This window comes from Lutra lutra, chromosome 6 (genome assembly GCF_902655055.1).
Source record: "Lutra lutra chromosome 6, mLutLut1.2, whole genome shotgun sequence".
In the NCBI taxonomy this organism is placed as follows: domain Eukaryota; kingdom Metazoa; phylum Chordata; class Mammalia; order Carnivora; family Mustelidae; genus Lutra; species Lutra lutra.
This window is the reverse complement of record NC_062283.1, coordinates 74425185-74447467: the sequence shown is the minus strand read 5'-3', so window position 1 is coordinate 74447467 and position 22283 is coordinate 74425185. Positions and strand designations below refer to the sequence as shown.

At 33.8% G+C, this 22283-nt stretch overlaps 1 protein-coding gene across 1 annotated transcript in view; it reads left to right on the top strand.

Moving 5' to 3' along the window:
* LOC125102625 (60S ribosomal protein L27-like) overlaps positions 1-21492 on the top strand; it is a 33055-nt gene extending 11563 nt beyond the window's left edge. The window contains exon 4 of the mRNA XM_047733968.1: positions 20966-21492. Coding sequence (XP_047589924.1) covers positions 20987-21319 — 333 coding nt within the window. The 5' untranslated portion in view covers positions 20966-20986 and the 3' untranslated portion in view covers positions 21320-21492. The remainder of the gene's footprint in view (positions 1-20965) is intronic.
* Positions 21493-22283: the final 791 nt, after the last annotated feature.

Below are 22283 nucleotides of genomic sequence, written 5' to 3'. Positions count from 1 at the left end.
AAACTCAGGACCAGATGAGTAATAATTAAGGTCCAATTGGAAACTTCTGTGTTTGTTACTTTTTAAGAAAGTTTGAAATATTTTTCTTTACTGGTAGAGGAGACCTGAGAGAAGACAGGAATGTGATGTGCTGATTTCTCACACCATCTGTAGCTATACACACCCCCACCCTTCGAGAATATAACTCTGAGAAGCACAGTTTGAATCATACCACCTCCTTCTGTGTCTGTAGTGATTCAAGAAATTAAAGTTGTTTTTAAACAAATCTTGGGAGAATTAAGACCATCTAAGTTTATTTTTCTAGACTTTTCTAACATATACCAGGATGAATTCCAAACAGACTAGTCTTTTCTGAAAAGAATAGAACTTGTCATCTGCTGACAGAAGCTGAAGGACAGGGTTTCACACCCTTTCTCTGAGTCTATATAGAGAAATTATAGTTGGGAATTAATAACATTTATGTGATTCTGTTCAAGTTTCTTTGGAAACTGTAAAAATGGATATTGGGCATGTCTGCATGAAAATAACCTTTGACATGTCACTGACATGAAAGAGATGAGTATAAAGGAAAAAAGGACCCTGGGGGTAGGGTGGAGAGGGGAGGAAGGAATTGCATGGCTGCTGTACCATTTCAGAGAAACCAGTTTCCCCAGAGAGTATTTTAACTTTCTAATTTATTTTGCCTTTGGAAATATAGCCTTAGCAAGCTTTTCTTCTTCTCCTTTCTCCTCTTTCTCCCCTCTGGAATGAAATGGAATAGAATGAAATTTTCATTTTTCTGTAGCTGCATTTCTGAATGTAGCAATTTGAAATTTTATTTTACATTGAATTTACTCAACTTAATACATAGGTCTTATATTTTTTAAAGATTTTATTTATTTATTTGAGAGAGAGAGAGAGCATGAGCAGGGGTGGGACAGATAGAAAGAGGGAGAAGCAGACCCCCGCTAAAGAAGGAAGCTTATGCAAAGACTAATTCCAGCACCCTGGGCCAAACACAGTTGCTTGACCAACTAAGCTACCCAGGCAACCTACATAGGTCTTATTTACCTGTATTTTTATTTTGGTAAGTGTGGAGTAAACCATATTAAGATTCAAGGACAGGTATAATGGAGGGGCAAGTTATCAACATTTAACCATCTTCAAAAAAGAGAACTTCCTAAAAGTGTTCCTTTCATGGCCTCTTCTGGCATGTTTCTTTTTGTCAGGAACAAAGATATGACAGAGATGAAAGACCCCCAGCTTTACACAGAAATATATATCAACTAGGAAGACCTCTTTAAGTGGAAACATTCTTACAACAGCTTCCTTTATTTCCATTTTTTTTTTTTTTTGGTCTAATAAGTTCTCAGACACCTTAAAAATGGAATGGAAGAAGGGAAATATTCTTTGTAGGATGGCTACATTCAACAAACAGATTGAGAAAATCTAATCAACCCAGCTACTTTTTAAAAATCTGCAAGTTTGTGTCATGTAGACCAAAGATTCAGATGGCTAAGAAATACTCCATTATTATTAATATATTTAGCATCATATTGAAATAAAATTGGGACATAACTTATTATTCAGACAATTGGGTAGAAAGGTAAAATTGAAAGATCCGTTAGGTTTCTTTCATATTCCCAGAGAAATTTCTATACCACTGAGAACAAGTCATGTCTATATTTCCAATTCTTATCCAAACAGAAAATACATCTTTTATTTCTTTCAGACATATGGGTGGTTTTGTGTCATATAGAGTAAAACATGCATATTATTTGTATCTTATTTGCAGGGAATACTTACAAATTCATATTTGCTTTGTCTTTCTTATAATTATAAAAATTTTATTTTTTTTATTTTTTATTTATTTTTTATTTTTTTAAAGATTTTATTTATTTATTTGACAGAGAGAGATCACAAGCAGGCAGAGAGGCAGGCAGAGAGACAGGAGGAAGCAGGCTCCCCGCCGAGCAGAGAGCCGATACGGGACTCGATCCCAGAACTCCAAGATCATGACCTGAGCCAAAGGCAGCGGCTTAACCCACTGAGCCACCCAGGCGCCCCTAAAAATTTTATTTTTATCATAAAAATTCAGCACATAGAGAAGAAGAATGTAAAAATCACTTACAAGCCCCTTTTTTCCACTATTCAGAGATAGTCATGTGCTATTGCCCTGGAGTGGTGGGAGATTCCACTGATATGGGGATTGTATTAAATGTCCATGGGAGGATTGGAGATCAGGCTTTGAATCTTCCTAGGAAACAAGATATTTGAATAAAAATCTACTAAAGCATAGATTATATACATCAAACTAAAAAAAATTTCTGCACAGCAAAGGAAACAATGAACAAAATGAAAAGGCAAACCATAGAATGGGAGAAAATATTTGCAAATCACATATCTAATAGGGATTAATATCCAAATATATAAAGGACTCGTTCAACTCAGTAGTAAAAAACCAAATGACCTGATTAAAAAGTGGGCAAAGACTTGAATAGATATTTTTTCCAAAGAAGACATAGTGAAAAGTTGCTCAACAATGCAAATCATGAGGGAAATGCAAATCAAAGCCACTATGAAATATTCACCTCAAGTGTATTAGGATGGTTGTTATCAAAAAGTCAAAAAACAGCAGGTGTTAGCAAAGATATGAAGAAATGGGAATTTTTTTATACTGTTGGTGGGAATGTAAATGAGTACAGTCATTATGGAAAATAGCATAGAGCTTCCTCAAGAAAGTAAAACTACCATATGATCCAGTAAGTCCATTTCTGGGTGTATATCGAAAGGAAATAAAATCATTATCTCAGAGTTCATTGAAGCATTATTCATCTTAGCCAAGATTCAGAAACAACCTAAATGTTGATGGAAGAGTGGTTAAAGAAAATGGTAAGTGTGTGTGTGTGTGTGTGTGTGTAATGAAATATCATTCAGCCTTTTTTAAAATTTTTTTATTTTATTTATTTTTTTTAAAGATTTTATTTATTTATTTGACAGAGAGAGATCACAAGTAGACGGAGAGGAAGGCAGAGAGAGAGAGAGGGAAGCAGGCTTCTTGCTGAGCAGAGAGCCCAATGTGGGACTCGATCCCAGGACCCTGAGATCATGACCTGAGCTGAAGGCAGAGGCTTAACCCACTGAGCCACCCAGGCGCCCCCATTCAGCCTTTTAAAAAGAGGATATCATGTCATTTGCAAGAACATGCATTTGCAAGAACTTGGAGGAAATACGTCAAGTGAAAAAAGCTAGACAAGAAAGACACATACCATAAGATTTCACTTACATCTAAAATCTAAAAAAAGCCAAACTCAACCAGAGTAGAATTCTGGTTACAGGGGTTGGAGTGGGCCTATTGGAGAGATGTTGGTCAAAGAGTACATACTTTTAATATAAGATGAGTAAGTTCTGGAGACCCAACGTACAGCATATTAGCTATAATTAATAGTAGTGTGTTGTACGCTTGAAATTTGCTAAGAGAGTTCCCATCATGCTGGTGGGGTGGAGGGAAGCGTAACTATGTGAGGAGATGGATATATGACTATGTTAATTACATTGATTGTGGTAATCATTTTGCAATATATACACATATCAGAACTTTATGTTGTTCACCTTAAATGTATATAATTTATGTCAATCATGCCTCAATAAAACTGAGGAGAAAAGCCTAGTTTCTACAAAGGTTTTATGTTAACAGATAAAATTCAAAAATAAAACAATTTCATAGGAGTCTTGTATGTTTCTGTCTGGGCTCAGGAGCCTTCCCTGAGGAAAATAAAAATCCTGGACTATTTTACCTATGAATTTGAGGTTTGAGATCCCCCAAAAGAGAAATCAACTTAAAAAAAAATTTGTTTGGGCCATTTGGCAGAAGCAAATATCCTACCCATTTTGGAAGGACTCTGCCATTGTAGAGCTGCTTAGCTCTACTATTTTCAGGAACTTTTGATATTAGGAAAATTAGGTGCAAGATAATATAAAAATATATTTTTAGAGTGACTCAACATCAGAATATAAGGATCAAAACATAAAGAGTGAACAACAGCAAGCATGAAGAACAGACTCATTTGACAAAGAATAAAATAGAAATTCTAAAAATGTTTCCTTTGTTTCCCAGAGATGTCTTAATATTAGAGACCCTCAAGGCTTAGCCCTCAGTTCTCTTCTGTATTCCCTCATGCTCTTTTTAAGAAATTATTATTATAGTTTACATGCAATGTTATATTATTTCAGGTGTATAACGGAGTGATTCAACAATTCTATACATTAAAAAGTACTTATCACAGTAAGTGTCTGTCACCATATATTGTTACTAAAGTATTATTGACTATATTTCCTATGCTGTACTTTTTATCTCTATGACTTACTTATTTTATAACTGGAATTTTATATCTTTCTAGCCCCTTTACCAATTTTGCTCATCCTCCATTCCCCCTCCTCTGGTAACCACCAGTCTGTTCTCTCTATTTATGAGTCTTTCTGGTTTTGTTTGCTCATTTGAATTTTTTTTTAATTCTACATATGAGTGAAATCATATGGTAATTGTCTTTCTCCAACTTATCTTACTTAGTACATAACCCTCTAGGTACATCCATATTGTCATAAATGACAAGACTTCATTCTTTTTTTATGGCCGAGTAATATCCTATTGTACATATTATATACCACATCTTTATTCATTTGTATATTGATACACACTTAGGTTGCTTCTATATCTTGACTACTGTAAATAATGTTGAAGTAAACATAGGGTGCATATATCTTTTCAAATTAGTGTTTTCATTTTCTTTAGGTAAATACCCAGTGGTGGAATTACTAGCTCATATGGTATTTCTATTTTATTATTTCTTGAGGAAACTCCATATGTTTTCCCCAGTGGCTGTGCCAGTTTACATTCTCAACAACAGTGCACAAGTGTTCCCTTTTCTCCACATCCTCTCCAACATTTGTTGTTTCATGTCTTTTTGATACTAGCCTCTCTGATAGGTGTGAGGTGATATCTCACTATAGTTTTGATTTGCATTTCCCTGATGATGAGTGATGTTGAACACCTTTCCATGTGTCTTGTTTTTCATCTGCATGTCTTTGGAAAAATGTCTGTTCAGGTCCTCTGCCCATCTTTAATCAGATTATTTAGTTTTTTTTTATTGTTTGTTTGTTTTGTGTTGTGTTGTTTGGTGTTGAGTTGTGTAAGTTCTTTATATACTTTGGATATTGACTCCTTATTATATATGTGGCTTGCAAATATCTTCTCCCATTCAGTAGACTGACCTTTTGTTTTGTTGATGGTTTTCTTTGCTGTGGAAACCTTTTTTATTTTGGTGTATTTCCAATTTGTTTTTGTTTCTCTTGCCTGAAGAGACATATCTAGGAAAATTTTGTTAAGCTCAATGTCCAAGAGTTTACTCCCTGTGTTTTCTGTTTGGAGTTTTACTGTTTCAGATCTGACATCTCATGGTCTTAATGACCTCTCTAACCTAAACCTCAGATTCCTTCAACACCTGAATTTAAATAATTAATAGAAATCTCAAATTTAATATGTCCACATCTGAACCAGATCTTATTCCTTTCTGTTGTACTCTCAAACGTCCCCATCTCAGTTAATGGTTCTACCCTTCCTCTTTTTGTCACATCCATGTCATCTATTAGTGTTAAATCCTGTCGGCTCTACTCTTAGGATGGATCTAAAATTGCTTCACTTCTCACCACCTTTATTGCTCTCATTATATTCCGAGCCCTTATCATCATCCCTCTCCTAGATTACTGGTCTCCTGCTTGCATCCTTGAGCCGTATTCAGCATAGTGGCCAGAAGTAAACCAGATCTTGTCATTCTTTGGTGAGAATCTTCCATGCCTGTCCATCCCCTCAGAGTAAAATCCAAAATTCTTAAAAGTTCCCACAAGGTTTGGCTAGTTCTGCACCCCCACCCCTTCCCCCTGGCCCATTACTTTCTTATCTCATCCTTATTTTCTTACTCACTCTGCTTGTAGCCATGCTGGTCTCTTCTCTGTTGTTCAGAAGTCTGGGTCTTTGGATTAGCTATTTTTTTTACCTGGAATCTCCTCCCCCAGGTATCATCACAGCTTCTCTCTCACCTTTTTCAGACCTTAGCTGACATATCAAACCCTCTGAGACCCACCTTGTTTAAAATTTCTTCCCTTCCCCAACACTCAGTAGCCCTTGCTCTTTATTTTTCTTTTCAGAAGTTAGTACTTCTAATCTACTATAATTTTCTGAGGTGTTTCTTGTCTCTCCAAACAGAATACAAGCTTCATGTAGGTGTGGCTTTCGTACGTTTTGTTCACTGCTAATAGGATGAAAAAAAAAAGAAAAAATTTAATGAGCTTGTCCATTGGTATTAATGACATGGTTCTCTAGGATTCTTGAAAAGAAAACACAGTATTTTATTTATTTTTTTAGATTTTATTTCTTTGAGTGAGAGAGAGCATGAAGGAGCCTGATGTGGGAGCCTGATGTGGAGTATATTCTGGGACTCCAGGATCATGACCTGAGCCAAAGGCATTTGCCTGACCAGCTCAGCTACCCAGGCCCTGGAGAACGCAGTATTTTAAATAGAGTTTCATATGCAGAGTTACACTGTGAAAAAATATTTTCAAAATAATACTGTTTGCTTAGATAAAGGATGATGAAAAAAGATTGGGTATTTTAATAAATATTTTAAACTAGAGCCTGGAGCAGAGGGGTTTATTATAAAGCTGGAAATACTGGCAATAGTTGTCACTCTGAGGTAGAAGATGGCAAATTTGTTCTTTATTGTGGAAAAATTGTCTTTTTACATATTTAAAACAAAATGTCTTGTAAGCAATTAGATTTTAGAGATGCAGTTTGGTCTTAGATTGAAAGACTTTTCTCTTTTGGTTATTCTCAGATTAGCTATAAAAAATTCTGAAGTTTAATGGTAGCATTTAATTTTTTTAAATTTTATGCATCTTATAAAAACCTTTGGACATTAGTGACTTGAGGAAAAATGAGTCTCTCCCAATTTCTTCAAAACTAAGTTTTAAATACTTTCAGTTTGGCTTTTCTCTTGTCTGTTGTGAAATGCTTTCTATCACAGGACAAAGTGATAAAAATCTGGTAGATATTTAGTGGGAGTAATAATTATTCTTAATTGTAAAAGAGGAAAAGTTAAAGAAACAATGAAATTTCTTTTGAAGGAGATTTTAAGTTGGGAATTTAAAATGCAAAGACTTTATTGTTCTTCTGTTGATCTTTTTTATTTCAAAATATGGTCTTTGATTTTGTGCCAAAAGATTTCTATTTTTGCTTTACCAAGAAGCTGCTTGATGGATAATGATACTGTCCATACTCTGGCTAGTGATCCATCTTGACATTGTCCTGGTGAATTTTATACAAATAATTTTACAAAGGTTTACTTTGTTTCTTACCACCTCCCATGGGAACTTGGTTTTGGCAACCCTCTGTTAGTGATTAGAATATTTAGCTTGAGTTGAGTCAGCACACAGGCTGTGAAGTATTCTATTTAAAAATTCATTTGTGAGACATTAGCAGAAAGTTTATGAGAGTATTGTAAGACTGTTTAATGGAAGGTAGGAGTTCCTTTAGCTGTGTGAGTAAATAGAATTTGATTAGATTTCAAAAAGTGGTTTAAGATTTACCATTTTCTTCTGTATTTGAGAAGTCAACCAATATTTTACTATTAAAAAAAACCCCTCAACTATTAACTTTTAAAAACAAGTTAGAGGAATATTCTTATGAGTTAAACCTATATAAGGCAGAAATTTATCCTGAAATGAGTCAAAGTTCTTCCTGCATTCTTTATTTCTTGGCTCATCTCCATGCTTCTGTCTTCTAAATATCAGTGGCTCAAGATTCAGTCTCCAGTGGTCTCTTTTCTTACCTAGTCTCAAGACATAAAATAGTATTAATGTGCTGATGACACCAACATTTTTATCTCCTATCCAGATCTCTCTTCTGAACCCAGAAACATATGTCCAGTGACCTATATACAATTGCTCCTTAAGCTATCTCATAGGTCTATTAAACTCAATATATCCAGAACTTAGTTCCTAATATTCAACACTCCTCATCCCTAATTCAGCTCCTCCTATAGTCTTCCAACTCATTATATCCAGATACCCCTGTTTTCCTTTTCTCAGAATAATTATTAATAGCATTCTCTTGAACTTTCAAAATACCTTCTTTAAGTCTCCCAAGGGATGTCTATACTGCCTTTCTTTCTTCCAAATCTTACCTGTAGTTTATCAGCAAATCCCATGGGCCTCACTGTAAAAAATATACAGAATTAAACCACTCTTCACATATCTGTTGTTTCATACTGATTCAAGACAGCATCATCTGTTATCTGGGTGATTGTAATAGTCTCCTAACTGACCTTGTCAGCATCTGGAGTTCCCTCTTAAAATATGTGTCAGATGTTGTTACTACTTTGCTCTAGAACCTCAGCTAAGTGGACTAAGTTCTCATTACCATTTGTCAGACTTCCTGATGTCACCGTTTTACATCCTGCTTGGACTTAGGAGATGTAATCCTCTGTCTCAATTAAATTCCCTATTGTTATTACCTCTTACCTGTTTAGAACAACTAAACTTCTATCTTGCCCACTTGCCAAAATAAAACCTATTACTTAATTCCTGGTCACCAACGCTATCACATTGGACTTTGGTTCCTTACATTTCATCTGTGGCTGTGTCTATCCTCTTTCTTTGCTCTTGCTTGCCCCAGCCGTGTTAAGTAGGCCTTGAACAGCCCTGATAGTTTCCAGTATGTTCCATCTTATGTTAAGTAACTGGGCCAGATCCATTTTGTTGCTTAATTAAGAACATCAACACATTCAAGTAAATGAAGAAGCCAAGTTCATTAGAAGGGTGAATTAGTTTGATTACCAGTAGTAGGAATGTTAATGATATTTTTCTCAAAGGTATCTATTGCCAAATTACTTGTCCTTTGAAGAACATATTTATACTTAAATTTAGTATTTGCATTATAATTTTACTATTTCAAACACCAAGATTCCCTTTTAGGTAAATATTTCTTGAGATGGTTGAATTTCCAGACTTAAAAGAAATTTAAGAAGTTAACTTGAGAAGAAATATACAAATATTTCATCAGAATAGTCCAAGAGACATATAGTCCTTTAAAGATGATAATAAGTATATTAACACCTGAAATTTATTCAAGCCCCTTACTCAGTAAAACTTTTATGATGGCTTTTGCAAGAGTTGATATCACATGCCTTTCTTCTTAACCATGTCCAATTCTTGCTCTAATACTTAAAATGAAACAAGAAGTGGAAAAATTTTGATATGCCTTTGTTTCTAAACAATTACTAGAAAGCAAGTGCCTCAGTCACTGACATTTTTGTTTTATATCTTGCTGAATATCTTCAAATAAATTGCATATTAAAGTCTACTTGATAGATTATTTACATGTAAGTTTTCTAAATATGAGTTCATGGAGAGATCTGACTAAACTTAGATTTCTTCAAAATCACAGTGCCAAAACACTTTTTTACTCTCCTTTGGTAAGTACTGAAGTGAATATTTTGTACTATTATATGAATTAACATGCATGGAAATACAAAATTACACTAACTGACTTTAAATTTAGCTGAAATAATAATCACTCTCTTAACCTTTTGTTAAAGTGAGCAATTTGTAAAGGTTTATAAGTTTATCTAAAAGATATTTGCAAATGACACTACAAAGGGCTGATATCCAATCTCTAAAAAGCTCCTCAAACTCAACACACACAAAACAGATAATCATGTCAAAAAAATGGGCAGAAATTTGCGACCACGTGGATGGAACTAGAGGGTATCATGCTTAGCGAAATAAGTCAATCGGAGAAAGACAACTATCATATGATCTCCCTGATATGAGGGAGAGGAGATGCAACATGGGGGGTTAAGGGGGTAGGAGAAGAATAAATGTAACAAGATGGGATTGGGAGGGAGACAAACCATAAGTGACTCTTAATCTCACAAAACAAATTGAGGGTTGATGGGGGGAGGGGGTTGGGAGAGGGGGGATGGGGTTATGGATATTGGGGAGGGTATGTGCTATGGTGAATGCTGTGAAGTGTGTAAACCTGGCGATTCACAGACCTGTACCCCTGGGGATAAAAATATATGTTTATAAAAAAAATAAAATTAAAAAAAAAATGGGCAGAAGATGTAAACGGACACTTCTCCAAGGAAGACATACAAATGACTAACAGACACATGAAAAAATGTTCATCATCATTAGCCATCAGGGAGATTCAAATTAAAACCACACTGAGATACCACTTTACACCAGTTAGAATGGCCAAAATTAACAAGACAGTAGACAACAGGAGTTGGAGAAGATGTGGAGAAAGGGCAACCCTTTTACATTGTTGGGAATGCATGCTGGTGCAGCCACTCTGGAAAACAGTATGGAGATTCCTCAAAAAGTTAAAAATAGAGCATCCCTATGACCCTGCCATTGCACTACTGGGTATTTAGCACAAAGATACAGATGTAGTGAAAAGAAGGGCCATCTGTACCCCAGTTTCATAGCAACAATGGCCACAGTCGCCAAACTGGAAAGAACCAAGATGCCCTTCAATGGATGAATGTATAAAGAAGATATGCTCCATATATACAATGGAGTATTATGCCTCCATCAGAAATGATGAATACCCAACTTGTGTATCAACATGGACAAGACTGAAGGAGATTATGCTGAGTGAAATAAGTCAAGCAGAGAGAGTCAATTATCATATGGTTTCACTTACTAATGGAGCATGAGGACATTAGGAGAAGGAAAGGAAAAGCGAATTGGGGGAAATCGGAGGGGAGATGAAACATGAGAGACTGTGGACTCTGAGAAACAAACTGAGGGTTTTGAATGGGAGGGGGTAGGGGAGTAGGTGAGCCTCATGGTGGATACTAAGGAAGGCACGTATTTCATGGAGCACTGGGTGTGGTGTATAAACAATGAATCTTGGAACACTGAAAAAATAAAAGAAAATTTAAAAATACATATATACAATAAAAAAAAGTGTATCTAGAAAATCTCACAACACAATGACAGGTCATATCATTCTTGCATTATTTCAAACTGAAATTTAAACTCTCTATGCTTCTGTTTAAGTATAGAATCTGCCCTTGGAAACTTATTGAGTCACTACTCAGGATCTTTTGTTTTTAACCCAAGTAGTTTAGTGCAATTCAGCTTTCTCTTTTTCATTTATTTTTCAGTTTTAAAATTCTATTTTTAGTTTACTTTTGGGTAAAAAATTGATATTTCCTACATCACTTCTTGTCACAAACACTTCTTTGTGGACCAGATTTAAAAATATATATATACACATATATATTATAGATAATAAAATAATATCTTATATATATATAATATATAACATATAAAATACATATTTATAGATATGTATTATATTTTGTGTTTAATATATATTTTGTATTTACTATATATTTAATATAGTGAATGTGTATGTGCACTATTATGTGATCCCTTTTAAACTCTGAAATTAAGTCATTTTGATTTTGGTTATTGCCCTATTAGATTTTAGTTTTAATTTGTTTGCATATAAACTCCTAAAATCTTTCCCACACAAAGCCTATGGACCCTGAAAGTCTACATATTACCCCTAAAAATGTTATGTTTGTGTTTTAATATTTGAACATTTTGTATTTTCATATGTATATTAGGCACTTTCTGGATCATTAGGATCATCTGGATCTGATTAAAACCAGGCACTGCCAGATTTCAGCACTTATTTTATTGATAAAAGAGAACTATAAGTATGCAAACCTAATCCGTAGTTATGTGTTTGTATACAATAAAGTAGTATTAGAGAGATATTTTAAGTCAATGTTTAAGGTCCATGAAAAATCACATAATCAATGAAGTACACAATTGTAAGTGTTTTGAAAAGGACAGTGTCTTCAAAGTTCATAGTTAATATTTGAAAATATTCAGTTGAATAAATAAATGAAGTACATTTATTTATTCTTGAACAAAACAAGAATGAATGACATTTCCTTAAATGCTTTTAATAAATTAATGAAAAAATAATTTTAAATTGTTTCTGGTCCAATTTCTTTAAGGATGAATTTATACTTTATTTTATTTAATTGTTTCTCTCTGTAGTTCATTAAGTTTACTTCAATCTTCAAATATTTTTAATTTAACTGTTGATTTTGAGATAATTATAGATGCATATACAGTTATAAGAAATTATACAAAGAGATCCCATGGGGGCGCCTAGTGGCTCGTCAGTTAAGCTTCTGACTCTTGATTTTGGCTCAGGTCATAATTTCAGGGTCCTGGGATGGAGCCCCATGTCAGGCTCCCTGCTCAGTGGAGAGTCTGCTTCTCCTTCTGCCCTTCCCCCTGCTCTCTCTTTCTCCATTTCTCTCTCTCTCTTAAATACATCAGTAAATCTTAAAAATAAAGAGAGATCCCATGTACTCTTTACTGTTTTTTCCAGTAGTAACATACTACAAAACTATAGTACCATTTCATAACCAAGATATTGATATTAATACAGTCAAGATACAAAACATGGCATCAAAAAGATTCCTTATGTTGCCCTTTTATAGCCACATTCACTTCTCTTTTTGTTCCTTAATCCCTGTACCCACTAATCCCTCTCTAAATCTACAATTTTGTCATTTTATGACTGTCACATTTTTGAAATTGGCTTTTCCTATTCATTAAGTTCTCTGAATATTCATCTAGGTTCTTGTATTTATCAAAAGTTCTTTTTGTGCAAATCAAAACTGCAATGAGATATCACTTACACCTTTTGGAATGGCTAAAATCCAAAACAAAAGAAACAGTATGTGTTGGTGAGGATGTGGAGAAAAAGGAACCCTCATGCACTGTTGGTAGGAATGCAAACTGGTGTAGGCACTGTGGAAAATGGTATGAAGTTTCCTCAAAGAATTAAAAATAGAACTACTGTATGTTCCAGTAATTCCACTACTAGACATTTACCCAAAGAATATGAAAGCACTAATTCAAAAAATATATGCACCCCTATGGTTATTGCAGCATTATTACAGTAGCCAAGTTATGGAAGCAGCTCAAGTGTTCATCAATAGATGAATGGGTAAAGAAGATGTGGTATATATGTATAATGGAATGTTACTCAGCCATTAAAAAAAAAGAGTGAAGTCTTGTCATTTGCAACAACATGGATGGATTTAGAAAGTATAATGCTATGTGAAATAAATCAGAGAAATACCATATTATTTCACTTATATATGAAATTTAAGAAACAAAACAGAAAAAAATACATAAAACAAAAAAAAAAAAACACAGCCTCTTAACTGTACAGAACAAACTGTTACCAGAGGTGATGGGTGAAATAGGTGAAGGGTTTAAGGAGTACACCTATTTTGATGAGCACTGAGTAATGTATGGAATTGCTGAATCAGTATATTGTACACCTGAAACTAATATAACACTGTATGTTAACTCTTCTGGCATTTTTTTAAAAGATTTTATTTATTTATTTGAGAGAGAGAGACAGTGAGAGAGAGCACGAGCTAGGAGAAGGTCAGAGTGAGAAGCAGACTCCCCATGGAGCTGGGAGCCCGATGTGGGACTCGATCCCGGGACTCCGGGATCATGACCTGAGCCAAAGGCAGTCGTCCAACCAACTGAGCCACCCAGGCGTCCCTCTTCTGGCATTTTAAAAGAAAGTTCTTTTTATAGCTGGGTAGTATTCTATGTTTCATGTACCATAACTCCTTTAACCATTAATCTTTAACCATTAACCCTTAATTTAACCAAACCATATTTGGACAATTTCTAGTTGTTGGTTATTACATATTAAGCTTCTAGGAACATTCTAGGAACATGAACCTGAGTTTTCATTTTTCTAAGATAAATAACCAGGAGTACAATTGCTAAGTTGACTGGTAGTTGCATATTTAGTTCTTAAAACCTTTTCAAAAAAACCTTTCAAGCTTCTTTTCAGAGTAGTTGTACTGTTTTACATTTCTAATAGCAATGTACACTAATTCAGTTTCTCTACATATTTGTCAACATTTGGTGTTACCACTATTTTAAAATTTTGGCCATTTTGATAAGTGTGTAGTGATATCTCTTTTTGGTTTTAATTTGCATTTCCCTAAAGGGTAATGATACTGAACATCTTTTAATGTATTTATTCACTAAATATATTTTTTAGTGACATGTCTGTTTAATTTTTTTGGTCCAGTTTCTATTTCAATTATTTATATTTTATCTGCTGGATTTTGAAGGCTCTTTGTGTATTACAGATACTAGTCTTGTTAGATATGTGGTTTGCAAATATTTTGTCCCACTCAATAGCTAGCTTTTTATAATATTAACAGGGTATTTCACAGATCAAATATCTTTGAATTTGATGAAGGCCAACTTATCACTTTTTGCTTTTTGGAATTAGTGTGACACTTAGAGGATTTTGGTTTTTTTTTTCTGCTTGTTTGGCACCATTTATTGAAAAGTTATCCTTTTATTGATGGGTGAAATGGATGACGGTGATCAATCAAAAGTTATAAACTTCTTTGACTTTATTTCATCATTGGTTTTAGTTTTCAGCATATACATCCTATATTTTTTGTTAGATTTATACTTAGGCATTTAAATTTTTGAATGATTATTAGTGGTATTGCATTTAATATTTTAGTGTCCATATGTTTATTAGTACTATGTAGAAATTTCTACTATGTAGAAATACAATTGATTTTTGTGTGCTTATATTGTATCTTGAAATCTTACACAACTCATTTGTTAATTCTAGAAGGTGTTTTGTGTGTTATTGGAATTTTCTGTGTAAACAGTGATGTCATCAGCCTATGTGGTCTATTTTATTTCTTTCTTTCCAAGTTGTCTTATTTTTATTTCCTTTTCTGTGTTATTGAATAGCTACAACTTCCAGCACTATGTAGAATAAAAACTATGAGAGCAGATATATTTTATTAAATTTAATCTATTTTTCTTTTTAGTTTACTGAGTTCACCTCAAACTTTGAATTGTTTTTAATCTATAAGAGTTCTGAGCAGTGATCTCTATTACATTTGTGTTAACATGCATACAAGGCTGCCCACTTGTAAAGTGAAGAAACATGTCTTCTGTTCCTATCTTTGAGTTCCTAAAGATAATATTAAGCAATATTAGAACAATATGACTTGAGAATCACCAATTGTAAATATCTTGGCATTTGCATAGTCAATGCTAAATCTTCTGTTGATACATCTGTAATTAAATAGTCAAAAAGAAAATTCCATTGGAACTACAAGCAATTGTTTGTACCTCAACTACTTTATAAGATGAGGCAGGAGAAGAGACTAGGAAGAAATGTGATAGTACAAAGCAGAGAATAACCACAGAGCACAGGTCTCGCTAGTAATGACAGCAATTTTTTTTAGGTTCCCTGGAGTCTAGAAACATAATATAAAACAGACTGAGGCCCAAAGATTATTCGTATTTGGGTTTATCAGTAACTAGTGTATGATCTGGGCATGTATCTTTGGCCCCTGAAGTCTTTCTTGATGTCTTTAATTTTAATTTAAGTATAAAAATATCTACCTTAAGGAGTTAAGAATTAGATCAGAGAAGGTGTAATATTTATATGGTATAGCAAACAGTCTGGCATGTGGTGGATATTCAATAATGGTTTTATTTTCCTTTTTCTCCATTGTTCTGCTTACCCAAAGTGTTCCACAAAACCTATTCTCATACTAAGGAACAGAGAAGACAGCATTTTATAAAAAGTGAAATGAGGACAATAATACTACATGATGCTACTATAATTAACTATCATTTGTTCAGTAGAAAGTACAAACACTAACAGCTACTGATGTGGACATGGTTGTTTGAGACATTGTATTGTATTTTAAAGTATGTATACCTAACATCTGCAGAGGCTGGTATGTCTCACAGAGTGTGGAAACAATCTAACATGGAGGGTGAGGAACCATGGGACAAGAGAAGGACCTACTGGTAACTAAATGAGCAAAAACAGGAGACAACAGAACAACAACAAGGCATATTTCCTGGTGACTTCTATCGAAGGTTTACTCTAATGAAGAAAATTGGTACTTTAGAACTGCAGAAATTATGCTTAATTAAATCTGTAGGTGCCTATTCTTTGTGAGGGTGTAGCCTTATCATTCATGGATCTTGATAAATTGCAGTTACTGATAAAGGAGATATGCTTTGTTTATTTTATTTTTATTTTGAAAACTTTATTAGTTGTTCTTTTGTGAAGAGGACCTGTACCCTTTTGGGTGTGCCACTGATTATACAATGCTGTAAGAGTTGGGTTTATTAAAAACTATGCCATACAAGAAAAGACTCAGAATTATTGCAAATGTCAAAGATTATAGCTCAAGTTTACCCTTGAGTAGTAACAGTTTGTCATAAAAAAAAGTTTTCATATTTGATGGCTGAAGTTACTGCTCCAAAAACAAGGATGAAAGAGTACATTTTTTGGAGTGGTTTAATAAGTGATCTTTTGATGCTTACCTCTTTTAAATTTAATAAAATATTTTTGAACATTCCTGTTAAAGAACTGCATGGCAAATCAAGATGCTCCACCTGGCTGTTGCCCTTTTAGTTGGCAGGAGCTGATGAACTGTGTAATTAGATAAGCATTCCCACCAACACCAGTGATGCAGTAATGTTTTTCATCTTTCCCATTATCATATGGGATTAACTATGAAGCACACACTCATTGGTATTCTAAGCACTTTTGATTGATACACAGTGTCAGTAAAATTTACAGATTATGCATTCCAAAAAAATAAGAGGGAATTAATGTCTTAGGAAAAGTTTTTAGCATAGCTCCTCTTGCCAACATTTTTTTTTTAGTGTTAGTGTGTCTAAGTGTACAGAAGTAAGTAAACAAGGATAAATGTAATCCAAATTAAATTGCTGAGAATATTATTTTCCATTTCATTTGCTCTGGTTTATGAGTAGTAGTTCTTGATGTATACTTTCAAGTATGTCCTAAGTTTTATTAGAGATGTCAAAATAATGTTCAAACTGCTGCATCACATGTTGTTGTATATTCCTTTGGACATACCGTTTTCTTTCCCTCAGAAATATATGTACATTTAAACCAAATGTAAATCCATACAAGCAATAAAAGAAGTATAAAATGAATTTTGAAGATGGAATATTAAAGCACCTCTTGGTATTTCATAAATTTTACATTGTCTATGAAGAAATAATCTAAGATTTTTCACAATCTATTTTACCTTTACTTACAAATTTTATGTACCTCATTATAAATTATAGGTTATTCAAACAACTGAGAAAGTGTATCTAAAATCTAGTTGACTGAGGGCGCCTGGGTGGCTCAGTGGGTTAAGCCACTGCCTTTGGCTCGGGTCATGATCTCAGGGTCCTGGGATCGAGTCCCACATCGGGCTCTCTGCTCAGTGGGGAGCCTGCTTCCCTCTCTCTCTCTCTCTCTGCCTGCCTCTCCGTCTACTCGTGATCTCTCTCTGTCAAATAAATAAATAAAATCTTTAAAAAAAATTAAAAAAAATAAAATCTAGTTGACTGAGAGATTTGACAGCTATGTAAAATTCTTCCTACTGTTACTTAAATCACAATGTGGATATGCCATTAGAGAAAATAAGTATTATTTAGAATGGTTATATATTATTAAAAGTAAAAAAAAATCAGTATTTTAAAGTCTGGGTTTAAATAAGTTCCACAACACTTTGTTTTACAAAATAATTACATTTAGGTTTTAGACCATTCTTTAATTTATGATTTATAAAAGGCAAATCTACTATTTTAGGGATTAGGTGACTTTGTAAAATAAATATTTAGAATCTCCGAAAGGCATTTTAGCAGTTAGGAAAGGAATCAGATTTTTAACTAACAGAAGAATCTATTTATAATCAAGTCCTGAATAGTTTCTTGTTCAGGTCACATTCTGAGTAAATGCAGACAGAATTGTTTCATGGAAATTTAGTGTGAAGTATGGGTGTGTGTCTGATTCAGAGACACATAACTAGGCTTCTGAAGAAAAATAATATCCACGTGGAATTATGATACAAACATTCCTAGTGACGGAATCAGTGAGCAGAGATTATTCGGGGACATGTGATTATGCCGATCAAAGGTGATTTTTCTCTTTGGGTATATAGCTGGTTATTTACATGACTCCTAAGAAGTCTGGATGAGAAGAGAATTTTCTTGGTTTTATTTGTTGTTTTGATTTTGATTCATTTTGATCATGCGGAGCGCATTTTTCATCACATTTTGAGAAATGTTTTTGTGCTATCATATGGCTCCTGATTTTAGAATCTATAGATTGAATTATTCATATTTTTCCTTTATAAAAGCCCAAAGAGAAGGGCCATTAAAACATTGGTTAATTAAGAAGCCACAAAGACTTCCATTTACAAAGAATTATTCAGGTACATAATGAGACTAAACTCATGTTTAAGTGTTCCGATAAACCTCAGGGCATTCATAGAACTTCTCCAGTGATTCTTGTGGTGGAGGGGTATTTGGGTTAAGAGGTGGAGACACAGTGGGCATTCATGATATGGATCCTCTGCTTCAACTGGAACAATTCCACCTTTATCCCTTACCTATTTATTTTTCATGTAAGCTTTCATTTAACAAAAGTCGAAATGAAATTTAACTACTACTGACTGAACTCAAATTTGCATGCTTTTAAGAGACATTATCTAGAATTTAATTCAGTGCAACTCATTAAACAAATCTATCAATTTTTATGTGTCTTCCATGTGTTTAGCATTTTTTGTGTGTATTTTAAATTATTCAAAGAAATAGAACCATATAATATCTTCTATGGTTAATTTTTAATTGAAATATGATTAACATGTAACATGACATTAATTTCAGGTGTACAATACAATTCAATATTTGTATCTATTTAGAAAAGCTTATCACAGTAAGTCTAGTTAACATTGTTCACCATATTAATTTTTTTCTTGTGATGAGAACATTTGAGAACTACTCTCTTAGCAACTCTCAAATGTATAATATAGTATTATTAACTATATACACCATACTATACATTTCATCCCCATGACATTTATTTTATAGCGGGAAGTTTGTACCTTTTGTACCTCATGCATCTGGTCCACTTCCTACCCCATGCTTCTGACAACCACCAGTCTGTTCTCTGTATCTATGAGCTTCATAGTTTGTTTGTTTTCAGGTTTTACATGTGCTTTACATACTTTTCATAATACCATATGGAATCATATGATATTTGTCTTTCTCTGTCTGACTTACTTCACTTAATATAATGCCTTCAAAGTCCATCCATGTCACAAATGACAAATTTTCTTCTTTTTGTGGCTGAATATTCCGTTGTATTTACATACCACGTTGTCTTTATCCATTCAAGCATTGTAGACACTTGCTTCTTCCATGTCTTGGTTATTGTTAAAAATGCTGCATAGAAAATGAGAGTGCATATATCTTTTTGAGTTAGTGTTTTTGTCTTCCTTTGGATTTGGATAAATATCTAGAAGTGAAATTGCTGAATCATATGACAGCTCTATTTTAATTTTTTAAGGAATCTCCACAACGGTTTTCTATACTGGCTGCACCAGTTTACAGCCCTTAGCTTGCATGGCAGGAGAGCACAAAGTTTTCCTTGTCTTTACTTCTTTGCCAACACTAGTTATTTCTTTCTTTTTTTTTTTTCCCCTTGTCTTTTGATAATAACTATTCTGACAGCTATGAAGTGATATCTCATTATGGTTTTGATTTACGTTCAGTGATGATTAGTGATGTCGAGCAACTTTTCATGTACCTGTTTGCCATTTGTATATCTTCTTTGGAAAAATACCTATTCGAATCCTCTGCCCATCTCTTAATGGAATTGCTTATTTTTTTGTTTTTTAGTTTTTGTTAAAAATAAAAACTCATGAATTGTACGAGTTCTTGGATATTATGGATATTAACCCCTTATTGTATATATGATTTGCAAATATTTTCTCCTATTCAGAATGTTGCATTTTCATTTTGTTGATGTTTGCTGTGCAGAAGCCTTTTAGTTTGATGTAGTCTCGCTCGTTTACTTTTGCTTTTATTTCCTTTGATTTTGGAGTCAGATCCAAAATATAATCACCAACATTGATGTCAAGAAACTCACTTCCTGATTTCTGCTATGAGTTTTATGATTCTAGATCCTATGTTCAAGTCTTTAATCCATTTTGAGTTGGTTTTTGTGTACGGTGTAAGATCTGCTTTCTTTCTTATTTCTTTATTTTCTTTTCATTTTTGTTTGTTTGTTTTGCATAGGCTGTCCAGTTTTCCCAGCACCATTTATGAAGAGATTGTCTTAACTTCCCTTGTATATTCTTGGCTGTTTTGTCATAAATTAATTGATCATATATGCATGGCTTTATTTCTGGGTTCTCTTCTGTTCCGTTCATCTACATTCTGTTCTTATGCCAATAAAATAATGTTTCAATTTTTAAACTAATTAATTTAATTTTTAATTACTATAGCTTTGTAATATAGCTTGAAGTCAGGATGCATGATGCCTCCACCTTTGTTCTTTCTCAAGATTGCTTTGGCTGTTTGTGGTCTTTAATAATTTTGCTTTAAAAGAAATGAAACAAGGAAAAAAGATAATTGTAGAGTTGTCCACTGAATTCTCCTCAAATAGAGAAAAACCTTTGTTTACAAATGAACTCAAATGGGCACATATGTTAAATAATATAAAGCTGTTGTTCATTTGCCTCTTATATGGTATGGGACAAATAAATAGCTAAACTACCCTAAGAAATAAACCGGGATTTAGAATTAGATGGGTAGGTAGATTGGAGGATAAGAGAAGTACCCTAGGTTATAATCCAGCAAAAGGAAAAAATATAATCCAGCAAACAAATCTAAAAGAGAAAAATATGGAAGAAATAAGAAGCTGTGCTAAGCAAAGGGATCAGTAGAATGTGTCAAGTTAAAATGAGTAAAGGTGGTTTCTTCCTTTCTGCTGTAGACTCTAGTGGCTGATGTTGAGATGGGCAAGTTCACAGAACCTGGGAAGGTGGTGCTGGTCCTGGCCAGACACTGCTCCAGATGCAAAGTGATCATTGTGAAGAACATTGATGATGGCATTTCAGACCATCCCTACAGCTATGCTGTGGTTGCTGGAATTGACCACTATCTCTGCAAAGTGACAGCTGCCATGGGCAAGAAGAAAATTGCCAAGAGGTCAAAGATCAAGTTTTTTGTGAAAATTTATAACTATAATCACCTCATGCCCACAAGGTACTCTGTGAATATCCCCTTGGACAAAACTGTCATCAACAAGGATGTCTTCAGAGAACTTGCTCTTAAATCCAAGGCCTGACAAGAAAAGTTCAAGTTCAAGGAGAGTACAAGACTGGCAAGAGCAAGTGCTTCTTCCAGAAGCTGTGGTTTTAGCTCTCCTTGGTTTCAGTAATTTAAAAATACCAAAAATATAAAAGTTTCAAAAAATAAAATGAATAATGGTACATAATAAAAAAATTACTGTGTAAATTTAAAGAGAAAATTAATATATATGATCACAGGGAGGGTGGTAGGGGACAAGTTTGAAGAGGTAAATTCTCCTTTTGGAAAAAAAAACAAAATCTTAGATTGGATTTAAAAATATTCAATAAAGGGGGCTCCTGCATGGCTCAGGTGGTTAAGCTTCTGACTCTTGATTTCAGCTCAAGTATTGATCTCAGGGTTGTGAGTTCATGCTCCATATTGGGAGAACATTAAAAAATATATCCCATAAAGACACACTAAAGAGACTAAATAATAAATAAAAAACAAAACTAGAAAATACTGCATATTACACTTAAGGAGCTTGATGTAATATACTGTATATATGTAAATATATACATAAGTAGTAAACATACTTTTTTTTTCAAAGACACATAGAATAGTCTTTGAGAGTATTAGACTGAAAAGATAATTTAAGAAGTTTTAAGGAGAAAAAGTAAGATTTTATACAGATCACATTCTCTGACAACAATGCAATAAAAAATGATATATAAAAGTAGGGAAATTTTTCTAGATATGGCCTCTAAGGTAAGGGAAATCTGTGTCTGCTGACTGACTCTTAGGAAACTGGACTACCTTCTAACACCATACACAGAAATAAACTCAAAATGGGTTAAACACCTAAACATGAGACTTGAAACCATAAAAATCCTAGAAGACAACACAGGCAGTGATTTCTCTGACATCAGCTATAGCAGTATTGTTCTAGATATGGCTCCTAAGCCAAAGGAAATGAAAGCAAAAATAAACTATTGGAACTACCTCAAAATAAAAAGCTTTTG